The 16325-nt window shown below is 37.6% G+C and overlaps 1 protein-coding gene across 1 annotated transcript in view; it reads left to right on the top strand.

Moving 5' to 3' along the window:
* The first annotated feature begins 5714 nt into the window (after nt 1–5714).
* Nucleotides 5715–16325, top strand: part of POLQ (DNA polymerase theta) — a 48231-nt gene continuing 37620 nt past the window's right edge. Inside the window, exons 1-8 of the mRNA XM_032212630.1 lie at nt 5715–5878; nt 5957–6103; nt 7597–7809; nt 9542–9684; nt 10446–10644; nt 13658–13797; nt 14570–14763; nt 15075–15199. Coding sequence (XP_032068521.1) covers nt 5752–5878; nt 5957–6103; nt 7597–7809; nt 9542–9684; nt 10446–10644; nt 13658–13797; nt 14570–14763; nt 15075–15199 — 1288 coding nt within the window. The 5' untranslated portion in view covers nt 5715–5751. The remainder of the gene's footprint in view (nt 5879–5956; nt 6104–7596; nt 7810–9541; nt 9685–10445; nt 10645–13657; nt 13798–14569; nt 14764–15074; nt 15200–16325) is intronic.

Raw genomic sequence — 16325 nt, 5'->3', positions numbered from 1 at the left:
CTGGCCTAGGTATTCCAAGTGAACTTTAGTGTTGCCTTGATGTTCTTTCATGACAGCAAAGATTTTGCCCCTACCATAACCACCTAGATCTACTTTCTAATAGTAGACTCAAGCATTTTAACATCAGCAGTAATGAGAGCTACCTGTAAATCACACATGAAGTTCTGTAGTTTCCAGTGCCTTTTTTTCAGTACTTTATAAATCCATTTCATCTATAATGAAAAGGTAACTCTATGTCCCTCCACAACACAGAGCAAATTAAACTAAATATCTGACACTTCAATAAGACAGGTTCCTCAAAGAACCTCTCTAATAATGTTCTAATTATTTTTATCTGATGTGGTATGTCTTATTCTTATTTTAAATTACACAATGGACTACAAAATGTATACTGTGCATGATACAGTTACCAATATTGTTGAAATAGGTTTATCTTGAAAAAGTCAAATATTTAAAATGGAAAGTAGTTCATTTTTTACATGAGAATAAGATTATTTTCAAGACATCTTGTGAATTCTAGCCTATTTTTCTAGAAATTCTGCCATAGATCACAGCATAATCATTGAAGAAGGAAATATAATGGAATTTACTAGCCCCATTCCATTTTTTTTTACTTTCTATCATATGAATGGAGGAAGAATGAAGCTTCTACACAACTTCTAGCTTTTGTAAAGATGGCATTTAAAAAAAAAGAGGGTCTTCATTTTCAGTAGGATGAAAAGAACTGAAGATGGGAGAAGGAGGAGCCACGTCGCGACATTACAATGTGCGGTCTCAACAGTCTGAGACCGCCATTGACACTTTTGCCGCTGGGGGGATCCATTGAGACCTAAACCGTCCCGTAGAGACGGTGATCAAGAAGACAAAGCCTTGCTGGTCTCAGGGATATCGCAAAATCCCTGATAGACCCAAGAAAAGTGCTTCAAGCCCTCGGTGAACAGGCAGCCCCTAGGCTGATGAAGTCAGGACGCTTCGGAAGGAAGGAAGTGAAAAGAGAAAGTGAGTCCATCTGGTGAGGTAATTTTTTTATTTTGCTAAAGGCTGCCCAAAGAAATGTTTCCTTAAAGCCAAATTGATCCTTAAACAAAAGAACTGAGCGGCGAAAATAATCCTAATGGGATCGTTGTGGAAAGATTTTTTGACATTGTAACTATTCCGTTCTCCCCTCTCTTCATCCCTTTTTATAGGAATAGTTGTTGTGGATGAATTGCACATGTTAGGAGATTCTCAAAGAGGATATTTATTAGAACTTCTGCTGGCAAAGATTTGTTTTTTGACTAAAAGAATCAAGAACAAGTAGGTAGCATGAAAAATCATGATTTCTTAACTGTTTAATCTTTTAAAATAAGCATATTTGGGGCTTAAGAATTTTGTTAAAATGTTAAATAATTTGCTTGGCAACCATAAACACTTTTAATGATCACTTCTAATTAGACTTATTTTGGTATGGATATCTAAATCATGGATACATCATTGTTTAGTTATACCCTTAATGTGTTTAACTTGGGTTCTGGGAAAGCTGTTAAGTATATATATTTGTTTAAGAGGAATTGTCCCTAATATATTTTATTTTATTGTTTATTATTTGAAGGATTGTTTGGCTCACTTAAAATGCCTCTTCACTTTATATAAATAAGTATTCACTAAATAACAATCCATTTTTATTTATATCTACCCCCTGAAAGAACCTGGTGATGTTCCACCCAGTCTTAATTAAGCAATCCTGTTTAGTTTGTGAGATTAGCCAGGTAGTAACACTGCTGAGGCTAATGATAAAATACTGTATATAGGTAGTCCTCATCTAGTGACCATAATCAAAACCTGCTTTCCTATTTTAACTGAGATATTTCACCTCCTTTTACCAGTAATATGGCCAGTTTAATTTTTGTGTACTTTGTCTGCTGATGTTTGTATTGCTTTGGTTGTTTATTAGAAATAAAGAGATTGGCAGAAACTGATAAGTCATCCTCCTGCTTCATTTCTAGGCTATGCAGTCCAATTACACTTTCTTCCTTTCTGTTTCTAACTTTGGCATTGTAGACTCCAGCCATAAACATCTTTCTTACACCATTCCTTTGGGGGGGTTTATGGGTCTTGAGTAATAAACAGTATATGATTGACTGAAAATGTCCAACTCCAATCTTTTCAATTTGCTGTTATTTAAAATGTCATTTTTTTTCAGTTTTCACCATATCAAGCCTTTCCATCTTTTTTATGTTTCTTACAATATGTTCCATGTTCCAACTTTAGTTCTATCTTTGCAGCTTCAGATTTTCTTTTCTTGCATGGCAACATCAGCAACTGAAGGACTTTAGCTACCTCCTAACATCATTAGTACTCCAACCTTCGCTCTTCCTCAATAGCATATTGATTGCCATCTAACCCGAAAGGCTTATCGTCCAACTCTATATTGTTAATTGCTTTATCTTATCTACTGAAGTAGTTTTCCTAGTAAACTAGAAGTGTGGTACTGCTGCCTTCTCCCAAGCAGTATGAAATGACTTTGCCATTTTCATGAAAATGATCTGCTTCCAACATCTTTCTGTATCACTACTGCCCAATATAGAAGGCTGCGTGCTTTAGCATACAATCTAGTATTCTTTGCAAATCCCTCCTAGGAAACCTCTGCACCACATGAGGACCTGTGGCGGGGGAAGTATCTCTTTAATCCAGCCTTGCTAAAAAAAATGTTTTGTTCTCTCTTACATCAGGGTTAGGGAAAAGATGCCAAAAGAGTTGTGCTGTGGAAGTTGTGTAATGGTAAAGGAAACTGTTAAACTATTAAGTAGGCTGGTAGAAAGCTTTTGGGAGAAGATTAAGACTTCAGGTTTTGTACCTTATGGTCACTCTACAAAGGGCTATCTTGGAAGATCACTCAAAAGTTGCAACCTATCCAGAACAGGCAGTTGCTTCCATGTTACACTACTGCTCCACAAGTTACATTGGTTTTCATTGGGCTTCTGAGTAAAATTCAAGGTGCTGTTTTAACTCCTTGTGATAGGAGCTAAGTTGTTTTCAGAATCAACTCTCCATGATAGTTTCTGCCCATTATGTCCAGTAGATTGGACATTGCTTCCAACCCTCTCTATTAACCAAAGCCTTTTGGAGATGGACTCAGGAAGCATTCTGTCTCTGTTATAATGTGTGCCCTCTGAGATTTGCAGGGCCATGACCCTGGTAGCGTTTCTTAAGTCCTTGAAGATCAGATGTTCCCTTGGCATGAGTTCTGAGGTTAGGAGATTGTATCAGTATGATTCTGTATTCTTTATGGTTGAGTTGGACTTGTGCCTGAATAATATTATTTTATTACTAATTGCTGATTTTGTTTTTTAACACAGTGCATACCAATCAGTGTTGTAATTACAGGATAGGCAGCAATACAAATTGATAATGCTGGTATATAAATCCATCTCCACTATCCATGCTCCCCTGTCAGTAGGAAGTAATAATTGTTGATCGACACAGAGTTCATTTTGTAAAACTATTGATCATCACATCAATGTGATTTATATGTTAATCAATTCTATGAATAATTATGCAATGGGATCCGTTTTCAAAATAGGTTTGTTTATTCTTGCAGACAAAACATTGAAGAGTCTTTTTGTAACAAAATACAAATCATAGGAATGAGTGCCACTCTTCCTAACTTGGATCTTCTGGCTTCATGGCTAAATGCAGAGTTGTACCACTCAAACTTCCGTCCAGTACCCCTTATGGAACAAGTAAAAATTGGCAACAAGATTTATGACTCTTCAAATGCAGTTGTGAGAGAAATTCAACCTTTAGTGAATATTAAGGTAATTGTCTATACTAAAAATTAGTTTGCTACAATGCCACTTTTCTACCGCGTTTCTCCGAAAATAAGACAGGGTCTTATTTTTTTTTGACTCCTGAAATAAGCACCTGGACTAATTTTCAGGGAGGTCTTATTATTTTTGAGGTGCAGGAGGCGGCAAGCATAGTCTCCTCATGGCTGCTGCTGGGTTGCAATATTTTCAGGGAGAGTTTATTTTTTGGGGAGGGTTTATTTTAGCACATGTGCTCAAAAGCCCAATTGGGCTTATTGTCCGGGGAGGTCTTATTTTCGGGGAAACAGGGTATATAAAATTATGGCAATATTTTATGGATGTAGTATATACCTATACTATTATAAAAGAAGTTCTGCTTTCATCTGAATGTTTGTCTTTAAAATTCTTTGTATGTACAAATATGTATTTGTATTCTTTTGTTTTTTTACTTTTTCACAAGTCCTACATGTATGTATGGTAAAATAACCTTGTGTTTTTTACATTTCCAATACTGACATATATACACCTTAGATAATTTCTCTGGTGTCATATGCCAACAGCACATTATTATGTAAGCATTTTCTCTTAAATGGTGTCACAATGTGAATTTCAGTCCTTTTAACATTCTCTCCCATTCATATCTATATACTATATATACTCATGTGATCATCATTTCCATTGCTCCTCCTGTTAGTGGAGAAATTGGCATGAAGTGTAAACTTAATCATGATTGCTGATAGCTGTTCACTATCAGCTTCCCAGAATCAAAGTCTCCTCCACCTGAAGAATCCCTCCAATCCCTTATGTGCTCGCACCATACTGCCACTTCCACATTACTTTGTACTTTCTTCACCCATATTGCACTTGCCTCCATGTGCAGCACCTCTCACACACACCCATACACCCAACCCTTATCACACTCCATGTAGTCTCCAACTCAGATTGCATCATACATACACCCTTCCTGCTCTGCCCCCCTGTACACCTTCCCTGTCTCACATGGCAATTCATGGACTTCCATACGGTTCCTAACCTGTGCAGTACCTCCTACACAAGTTGGGAGAATGTGCACGGTGCAGCATTGGCCAGGAAGAGTGTATGGATAAGGAAGTATATGTAAGGGACTGCATGAGAAACACCAGTGAGTCAGAAAGTTTTCAGGGAGCTGCAAGCAAGGAGCACAAAGGATCACGACTTTGGGGAGTACAAGGTAGGTAAGCAAATATCTCTGAAACAATGACCCAACAACTTACAAGTTATATATTTATAACCAATATTCTTAACCATTTTATCATGCACCCTTTAACTTTTTCTTCTATTTCAAATATCAGCAAATATTTATGCATCCTAGCAATAATATATTCACCATTTGCAAACAAATCAATTTCAAATGTTGTTTTATGTTGTTAAATCCCAACTATTTTTTTATCTACATTAAATCTTTTTCTTCATTTTATGTATGTGAGAACCATTGACAACTAAATACTGCTGTAGTGAACTATACTTTGACTTAATCTTAAATTCTACATAGTCCATTACGAGCAAATCTTGATATATTAACCATTTGTCTTTGCTCACTGTTTCTTTTCTATAAAATGCTGCTTGTGCTGAAATCAATAAAGACATTTTTGGACATAGCCTGAGTTTATCTATTCCATATTCTTAGTATGGCATTCCTAGCATAATTTTTAAAATCAACATTTACTTTAACCTTCTTTTACATTAAAAAGCAAAACCATCCAAACCTCAGATTATGTTCTTCTCATTATAATATTCTTTTACTTCTCAACAGCACTCTCTAGTCAAATAACAGGGTGCAAAATACAATTTACAAATACAACTCAGGCAATCCTAATCCTCTTTCTTTCGCGCCTTGAAGAATTTCATATTTAAACCTTCCATTTTATTTTCAGAGCCCTAATACCCACTTGTTACTTTTTACAATTAGGGAGATGAGGACCACATGGTGACTCTGTGTTATGAGACAATTCAGGATGGCCATTCAGTTCTTGTATTTTGCCCAACAAAGAATTGGTGTGAGAAATTATCAGACATTATTGCCAGGGAATTCTGCAGTATTCAACAAAAGTGTAAGTCAGGAGGGATTGAAGAAGGGAAGGGATTTGGAGAGAAAGCATAAGGTTTTAACACTGTTTTCCTTTCTGAAGATCTTCAAAAGATGTCAACCCTTTCACCAGTCACACTGTGCCAGGAAGGGATAGAAAAGTTGCTGATTCAGTTAAAGCGGTCTCCTTCTGGCTTGGACAGTGTTCTTCACCGGACCATCAAATGGGGAGTTGCTTTTCACCATGCAGGTACACTTTTTGTTATTATCATACTTCTCAATATGTGCATAGATAGAGTGAAATTTCAAGCATGGTTGTGATCAAGTAGAGATGGAGAAGAATGCCTTAAACACATTGAGTTTGATCTATAGGCCTTAAACTGGTGGTGATTGGAAATAAAACTAGATGTAAAAAATTTCAGAAAAAATCCTGTTCAGGTAGAAGGAAATGAAGTAGTAATTATGTTGAGATTATGAAGCCACTAAATTAATATAGGAAAAAATGTTGACACAAATTGTGGCTATTGTGATCTGTATAATAAAATAATAAAATATAATATATAATTATGTTTTAATAATGAATAATAAAACTATGGACATAAAATAAGATGAATTGAACATAATCGGAAGATTGTTATGATTACTGTAGAATAGAATAATTGAAGGAATAGACTTATTCAAATACTACAGAAGTAATGGAAATCGAGGAAGATTTGCCTTGCATGTTAAAAATAATTCATGTTGAAGAGAAATCCAAGGAAATGACCTTGGTAGCACTGTTAAGAAGATCTGTATTAAATTAACCAGAAGAACTAATAAAAGTATCAACACTAGTGCCTTTTATTTTAATACCACCTTGTCTTCATGAGATTAACTATTACTAGATAGTTAATCATAGATTTCACGCAGGGAATCTATGTCTCAGCAGAATCACATGGGTTTTGGCATGAACACAATAAACAGTTCAGAACATTTTAAGAATTTTAAGTAAGAAGGCGCATGTAATATTGGAATTGTCAATATATTAACAGGAATTGTTGTGCATGTACTGGTATGTACCTTGAGACTATACACCTTAATTAAGTTAGAGCATTATAGTAGGAGTCCATGTAGCCAAAGTTGTTTGTAAAAGGAACAAAAAAAAATAGATGGCTACAAAAAAGGAGAGATAATAAATCCACAAAAGGATATCCTAAAAGGAAAAAAATGGAGGATAGTAAAAACCAATGTGGTTAGAAAAATCATTAAGTGAATATCTACAAATTGTAAAGAACAACACATAAAAAAGGAAAGAGGAGTATGTCACTAAAGAAAGTACATAGAAGTAAATCTGAAAGTATAGAAGATAAGCAAGAAAAGCAAAACCTCAGAATGAGTTGAAGTTAGTGAGGGATGTTAAGAACAGTACATATTTTTCAAGTAAGTTTGAAATTAAAGGCAGGAAGAAGTTGGGCTTTTGACTGTAACAGTGAGCAAAGCTATTCTGTTGTGAATGTCAAGAGTTGTCATTCCTCAGGTAGGAATTGTACAGAGAAGGGTCTTTTTTGGAATGATTGCATGATCAAGAGCAGGGATGCTGCTCTGGGCTGGGATATTTTTGTTTCCTCTACCACTATTGTTAATTCTTTTAATGTTTAATTAATACATTTAATTGTCATTTTTACCATTTTATTGTAAACTAATTGAAATTTTTTAATGAAAATGAAAACTTGTAAAGCATATTGATCTGAAACTATTTTTCAGGTTTGACATTTGATGAACGAGACATGATTGAAGTAGCTTTCCGTCAAGGCATCCTACGAGTTTTAATAGCAACTTCTACACTTTCTTCGGGGGTAAATCTGCCTGCACGTCGGGTAATTATCCGAACTCCTGTATTTGGTAGCAGATTGTTGGATATCTTGACATACAAACAAATGGCTGGAAGAGCTGGAAGGAAAGGAGTAGATACTATAGGTAAATGCATTTAGAGCCCTTTATCTGTTTATGTTTGTAAATAGAACAACAGTGAGTCTTATGATACTTTAAAATCCAAAACATTTCTTGTAGAATAAATTATCCAAGGATGCAATCTAAAAGATGTATCAATGATCCAGATAGTTATAGACAGATAGAATTTTTCTACAATTTTTACAATTCTATAATGGTTCAGAGACAAAAAAAGTGAATCATCTATAGATGAAAAAACATTTTTATTAACATATCTAGATTGTTAGAACAGTCCTTCCCCCTTTCCCTCGTAGAGTGAAGACCCGAAGTTGAAGGCAGAGCCTTACCAGTCATGATGTCTCCCCATAGAGGGTCCTCCTCTGAATGACTAACCCATTCACTAACTGATTCCTCTTTTGATTCTGGAATTGAATCCAGTCCTGGGAGCATGAAAGGTCTTATTTTGTCTGGGAAGGCTGGTAAAACAGTTGTATTCATTTTGGAGCATTCATATACCTTGCATTTTCCCATGAATCGGGTAGCCCTTCCATTGAATCAAATTCTGTATTCCTTTCTCCTGCCTCCAATTATTTCTTCCACTTTGAACTCCTTTTTGCCTTCAACAGTGACGGGGAGTGTGTGTGGGGGGGGGTAGATGCTGTTGTGATATAGAAGTGCTGAGTGGCGCTTCCTTCATTAGCAAAGAATGCTGAAAACTGGGTGCATTGTCATAGACTGTGGCAATTAGAAATGAAAGGCCACAATATTGACCTGTCATAGGGCCTTAACAGGGCAAGGAAAAGGCTAAAAGTTTGGTAGGCAGCCACACATTATCTCCCTCTGCATTTGTCAGCCCCTATTGCCAATGGAAGTCTGCAAACTTTTTGAAAAAATTGTTTAGCTTGGTCTAGCTATTCTTCCAACAGTGCTTGAGCAGCGCATTGCTCCTGTAGAAAAAATTATGACCCCAGGGATGAGAACCTGTTGTGAGGTTGCAGGTGAAACCCTTGGGTGCCTCCCGTGTAAGGCATGGAACAGAGTCATTTCAATTGATTCATGGATAGAATTATATGCAAATTCAGCTAATGGTGTAAGTGACAGCCAGTTGTCCTGGCTGTATGTAAAATAACACCTTAAATAGTGTTGCAGCAACTGGTCAGTCTTAGCCTTCCTGTTTGTAACAGGGTGGTGGGCTGATGGCAAACTGATTTGTACCTTCAAAAGCTGGAATAATGCCTTCTAAAACATGGAACTAAATTGACTTCTGTGATCTGAAAGCGCTCCAAAAACCATTCATCTCTAGCAAAAGGCATCCAGATGAAATGTGCTATCTTGCTGAAAAGATCCTCCTCCACCACCATCAATATGGATGGGGCCCCTGTTCTTCAGCTGGTGGCCCCCCTGAGGAAAGGGGAGGTATCATTTTAAAAATAAGATTAGGCATAGTGCATGTTAGACAAAGTAGAATAACAATACATCTGCATGAGTAATATGTGGTCTTCTGGTTGTTGCTGAACTGCAGTTTCCATTATTTCTCACCATCGACCATGATGATAGAATAAATAAATGAGAGATGCAGTTTAGTACCTGCTCATTCCTGTCCTAAAAACAAAACAAAGTCAAAATTATTTTCCATGAGCAAGTCTTTGAGAAGTCATGGATAAATATGCTTGCAGCCTAGGTGGTCAAATATTATTTATGCATGAGAATGCTGTTAAACCAATATAATTTTTTTCCTAATTTATGACGTATGTAACAGGTGAGAGTATTTTGGTATGTAAGCCCTCTGAAAAATCAAAAGGAATTACTCTTCTCCATGGTAGTATGAAGCCACTATGTAGCTGTTTGCTTAGCCTCAATGGAGAAGGAGTCACCTCCAGTATGTTACGGGCAATTCTTGAGGTATGTAATGCAATGAATAAATGAAATGTTCATAATATAAATATTATTTGTTAACAAGATTTTGCACTATTTTTATGAAGCTGCTAAATGCAGTTATAGGAATTTTCAAATTACCATAAACATAAACTCAATCTCAAATTATCTACCAATATAATCTCCTTGACAGTAACTGCTCATGTAAAAAAAGGGATGATGAGATTCTGAAAAGTGAAATGATTTTTTTTTAAAAAAAGGGATAATGGTATTAGTAGTCTCCAGAGATTAGGGGATATAGGCCAGCAAGCATCATTTTTCTGTGATGGTGCGAGAACTTAAATGTCCCCTGAAATCTAATCAGATCCTACCATGTTAGGATTTAGGAAATTATTAAAACAGATATTTTTAAAAGGGCCTGGATGTTAATTTCTAATTTTATCACTTTTTGGTTGTTTTATTTTATCCATTCTACATTTATTGCTTATTATTATAAGAACATAGACATTTCATGGCTAAGACATAGCCAAACAATTTCAAGATTAGAGAGATATAAAAAAATTAAATGTCAGTACATTTATGTATGTTTGTTTATCCTAAGGGAATATTGATTTATAGTTATAGAGATCTATACAGTTATAGAGATTTATACATGTTTGAAGACATGTCAGTGTTTGAAATGTATGCAATATACAAAACTATTCCTGATATGTACAGACTTAAAAAGATAACTTTCAAATGTAATGCATATTTTTTCAAGTATGTTTATTACCCTTCTTTTCTGATAGATCATAGTAAGTGGAATAGCTAGCTCTTCAGAAGACATCCAGAGTTATTCATCCTGTACACTCCTTGCAGCTAGTTTGAGAGACTTCCAGGACTGTAGGAAAAAGCAGGAGAAAATTTGTGATGGATCTATTGAGAGTTGTGTAAAGTGGCTGCTTGAGAAAGAATTCATCATGATTTCAGTATCGGATGTTGGCAAAGGTAACATGCTAATTGATGAATTGCAGAGGTTGCAGCATGCCCACCTATCTCTTCCCACCTTCCATCCTTGCCCTGGCAGGTTCCCAAAGGTACTGGGCCTGCTTTGTCCGCCTGTTCCACCCCTCACAATTCTTGCTTTCCTTCCAGAGATCTGCAGAACTCCGTATAGTGGGCCGTTCTTACTGGCCACATGGAGCAGCCGTTTGCAAACTGACCTCAGTAAAGCAGCATTTCTCACACCTTCTGTCTTTCTGCATGGCCTCTTTAACTCAAAACAAGATAATAAGCCACAGTTTGTGCTTTGCAGTTTCTATATTTCCTCATGAAAAAAGTTTTAAAAGGAAATGGGAGAAACAGGAGCAGGGTTCAGTGAGCCGGGGAACAGACAATGAAGGATTAAGTGTTAAAAGGGTGATGCAGAGGGTTAGGGTTGGGGAAAGAGCATCTTTGCCTTCCAGATCAGGTTTCAAACAAGGCAAAGCAACTCCCCCTGCATTGCCCCTTTAGCACTTAACCCAGTGATGGCTAACCTTTTCCGGACCGCGTGCCCAACACACAAGTGAATGTGCATGTGCCTGAATCCCCAAAATGCAATGTGCGCGCACCCCTTGTGCATGTGCAGCCCCCTGCATGTGCACGTGGCCCTCCATGTGCTGTGCATGCACGGCAGAGACCCTGCGAGTAGCTGGCTGGCGGGAGGCGCACACACATGGGCAGAGAGCTAAACTGGGGTGACTGCTTGCGTGCCCACAGAGAGGGTGCTACATGCCACCTCTGTGCCATAGGCTCACCATCACAGATTTAACCCTCATAGCATGTTCTCAGTCTCACTGAACCATGCTCTTCTTTCTCCCTCTTAAAACTTTTTTATTATTTTAGTATTGTTTTATTTATTTAGTATTGTATTTATTTTTATCCCATTTTATTATTTTTGTAAGGCAGTGAACTATCCAACACACCTTTCTCGTCTTATTTTCCCCACAACAACACCCCTGTGAGGTGGGTTGGGCTAAGAGAAAGGGACTCTGAACCCAAAGTCACCCAGCCAGTTTTTATGGCTAAGGCGGGACCAGAACTCAGCCTCCTGCTTTCTAGCATGGTGTCATAACTACTAGACCAGGGATAGTCAACCTTTTTATACCTACCGCGCACTTTTGTATCTCTGTTAGTAGTAAAATTTTCTGACCGCCCACCGGTTCCACAGTAATGGTGATTTATAAAGTAGGGAAGTAACTTTACTTTATAAAATTTACAAAGCAGAGTTACAAAAAAAACCCACCGCCCACCATGAAAGCTGGAACGCCCACTAATGGGCGGTAGGGACCAGGTTTGACTGCCACTGCACTAGACCAAACTAGCTCTCAAACTGTGAAACTGGCTTTCATATTGATCTGTCCTAGTTTATGAAAATTGTCTTCTATAGGAAGTATGACATCATGTATTCATGGCCGCCATGTGTCTCATAGAACCTCTGGATGATGTGGCTCCTCTATTTGTTAAACAATTGGTTTTACTCTCACATATGTTTGCATTGACCCCACAAAAAGAAAAAAAATATTTACCTGTATAGATAATCCTTGAACTATTATGGCAATTTGGACTGGAATTGCTATCTCTGCAGTTGTAAAGCATGTTGTCAGTGACAGCAGTCCTGCAGTCCTGGTTGCCGCTATAACCTCAAAGTGTGCAAGCAGTTAATTAGGAAGCAGCAGCAGGAGCCCCAGATAAAGAGCATGGTGGCACAGGGGGATAGGGGGAGCCCCATGCAGGCCACACCCAAGTTGGAAGACAGGGTGCTATGGATGAGAGGAGAGAGGCGGAGGAAAGAAGGATGCAAATCTTCATCAGCACAGGGAGCCTCAGGGTAGGAGTCACAGTGCATGATCTGTGTTCACACTGCCAGACACTGCAATCATCATAAGTGTTGGCTGGGTTACCAAGAGCCCAAATTTATTATTATTTTTGTAAGGCAGTGAACTATCCAACACACCTTTCTACACTCCTTTCTTGTCTTTTCCCCACAACAACAACCCTGTGAGGTGGGTTGGGCTAAGAGAAAGAGACTCTGAACCCAAAGTCATCCAGCCAGTTTTTTATGGCTAAGGTGGGACCAGAACTCACAGTCTCCTGTTTCTAGCAGGGTGTCAAAACCACTAGACCAAACTAGCTCTCAAACTGTGAACTGTTAATGTGACTATAAGGGTTCTATGAGAGGCAGAACCTGTGTAAGTACCATTCATTCTGTTGGAGAAGGAGTCGCAGAACTTGAGGGTAGAGTTAAAATCCCTACATAGCCAATTTCAAGCAAGTGCTAACCGTTAGTTGAACATTAATATTCTCAGCTAATGGTTGGTACCTGCATGGGTCAACAGAATATAGGTCAACAGAATTCAAGGGAGGTTGGACTTAGACTGCTTATGGCTCCTAGAGATTCTAAGTTGATCTCTCTTTTAACTCTGTCCCCAGTTCTGTCACTCCTTCTCCTACACATTCAGTGCCTCCACAACTTTGAAGGATCACTGAACAAATGATCAGTAAGCAAGGATTATCTGTAATATTGCCCTTTTAATAATCATACAGTTTGCTTTCTACTGTGAAACAGGTTGCTGTCTTCTAAAAGCAACAAAAGAGTGAACCCACTTCTAACTGGAGGTATTGGCAGAATGTCCTTGCTAGCATGTTGTGAGATAAACCAATTTTCTGACTTGGCACTGAGCTGTTGTTTGGACTTTATTGCCTAAATGACTGTAGTTCTATACAAGATGGCTAGATCTATTCTTATTAAATCATAATAAACCATACACTTCATCGCTATTAGGTCAAAAAGTAATGAAGGATTCTATTATCTTAGATTCCTAGCCTATACAGGTACATACATACATACATACAATTTCCAATTAAATACAACTTTCAAAGGATTAACAACAATTGGTTGCAGCAAAATCGATATTCTGACTCTAAAACTAGGCTGTGGTTGCATTGCATATAAGTGCTTCATTTTTTTTCTTGGCAGAAATATATCGTCCAACACATCTTGGCTCTGCTACACTGTTTTCCTCCTTTTCCCCAACAGCAGCACTAGAAATTTTTGCTGATCTCCAGAGAGCAATGAAGAGTTTTGTTCTAGAGAATGATCTGCATAGTCTTTATTTGGTAGGAATGTGTATGTGTTTGTGTACTGTGTGTGTGTTTATGACAGTACTGGATTAGATTTAATGTATGTATCAAACATATTTTGTTTGGTAGTCAAGATGCAACATAGAGAAATAAAGTGAATTCTCCATTTTGTTCACCATTCCAAAGAACAGGGGAGTATAAAGTAATCCTGAACCTTAAAGCACTGAGATACAGGTACAGAAGGACACAAAAACCAAATGTGGAAGCCATCTTACCAGGCAACATATAGGTGTTAAGGATTTATCGGAAGAATATATGTACTTGCACACTGGAGATTCCTCAGATTCACTTACACAACATGATTCCAGATCATGGTTCCTATTTGCCCTTGCATCAGTTATATGGATATTCTGCAAGGTTATTTGTCCTAGTGTGCAAATTTATTTAATTTCTATGCCTAGATTATCTTTTAATAATCAGAGCCTCCATCAAGTACATGGCTGCAGATACACTTCCCAGTAAACGCAGTGTTCACTCACTGTAAGTGGAGTACAAAAATCTTTCTTCCCCCTCCAACACATGTCCCAATATGCTACCTGACTGATGAATTAAAAAGCAAAGGGCAATCTCATATGAATATTATGTAATAGAGCTAAATTCGGACTCATGTTAGTAAAACATAATTTCAGTCAGCATAAGATTTCTTTCTTTTTATTTCTTTTTATTCTGAAAAATGTTCAACGTTTCTCCAAATAAATTAAATCTTGTAATTTGAAAACTAACTCAAGTTTGGGTGGATTTTTTGCAGGTCACACCTGTTTATGAAGATTGGACCAAAATCGATTGGTACCAATTCTTTTGCTTGTGGGAGAAGTTGCCTGCCTCATTGAGAAGAGTAGCACAACTTGTGGGGATTGAAGAAAGTTTTTTAGCCTGTTCCGTCAAAGGCAACATCATTGCTAAAACAGAGAAACAATATAGGCAAATGGCTATCCACAAAAGGTAATAAGAATTTTTTATTTATTGATGTATATAGTATAACGGTGCCACAACATTTGCCTATTATTTCAAGCCATTTCTGCTTGTTTAGTAGGAAACAATTATTACTTATGAGTTATTTTTTAGCACCTTTATAATCTCTTTTTCTCATGACATAGAAAAGTCACATAGGATATAGTTGTCTACCTTTTTTTCTTCCAGTTTTATCAATTTTTCTTCCTCTCTATCAAATATCTGCTTGCTTGCTTGCTTGCTTTGCTTTTTTCACAGAAAGAAATAATCACATTGTATCTTAATTAATTTTATTAATACAGATTTTTTACAAGCTTGGCTCTTCTGGATTTAATAAATGAAGTCCCTTTAAAGGATGTTGCTAAGAAATATGGCTGCAGTCGTGGACAGCTTCAGTCTTTGCAACAGTCTGCTGCTACATATGCAGGTAAGAAGTTACTGATAAAGTTGGTATGTAATGAACAGCAATTTAAGTGACAGACTGGTTTAATAAATCAATTTCCATTTTTCCAATTTAATTTACTGGTATTAAGTAGGTACTTTATGCAGGCACTTTCTCAACAAGCAAAACTGAAAAGATGACAAATTTCCATACTTACTGTTCTGACCCCCGTCCGTACGGTGAGTCACGCCAACACAACATTACTGCTAGACAATTTATTCACAGTAAATTAATACACTGACAAGACTTTGGTAGCAACCCAGACTTCCCAGATAAGACATACACACCAGAGCTTCTCCAGCTTTAATATAATAGTTGAATCCTGCAAACAGCCTCCTCCCAAAGTCTCCTCATATACTCTCTTGGGAGGAGCCTAATCACAACCACCTGGGTCCAATTATCTCCTTTGTCTCCTTAATTGCTGCTGGCGCTTATCCGCCCGTCTCTGCCGGGTGTCTGGGACCAATTCCCTCTGAACCTCATCACTGCTCAAGGGCCTGATGTCTTGACCACTGCTCCAGGGCCTGACGTCAGGGACACACTCCCTTTGGCTTTCACCGCTGCTCTATGCCTCAGGCGCCTCCTGGTGGCCAACCAGCCTCTCTGGTCCCTGCTCGGAGTCTGAACCCTGTCCAGGGTCCTCCACATCTTCCAGAACCGACTCATAGGGTCCCTCGCTATCGGAGTCTGTTTGCAGCTCCAATGGCTCCTGCTGGGCCACAACACTTACCTCATTACATTCATTCTCATTCTTCCATTATGGAGCCCTGGTAAAGATTAAAGTAGGGCAAGGGCCATTTGTACAACAAAATCAAGATAGAATGTTCCGTTCACAACATACCAGTAGCTGTGACTGAGCAAGATTTACTGAACATGTTTGATGATGGCATTGATTGGCAATGCAAATTCTTGTCTCAAATGTCATCATAACCCAAGGAATGCTTGTAGAAAAAAATAGAAAAAATATGTTGAGGATTTACAAAGCAGAAAGTAATGGTGAACTCATTAACAGGTACAAACAAACAAATGTGAAGATAAAGAGTTACGCTAGTAATGATTGAACATAAACACAGTATATAAGTTATTTTTAGATCATTTGATTCTTAGCATA

Source organism: Thamnophis elegans, chromosome 3, assembly GCF_009769535.1.
Source record: "Thamnophis elegans isolate rThaEle1 chromosome 3, rThaEle1.pri, whole genome shotgun sequence".
Taxonomy (NCBI): domain Eukaryota; kingdom Metazoa; phylum Chordata; class Lepidosauria; order Squamata; family Colubridae; genus Thamnophis; species Thamnophis elegans.
This window is presented reverse-complemented; position numbering and strand designations above follow the sequence as displayed.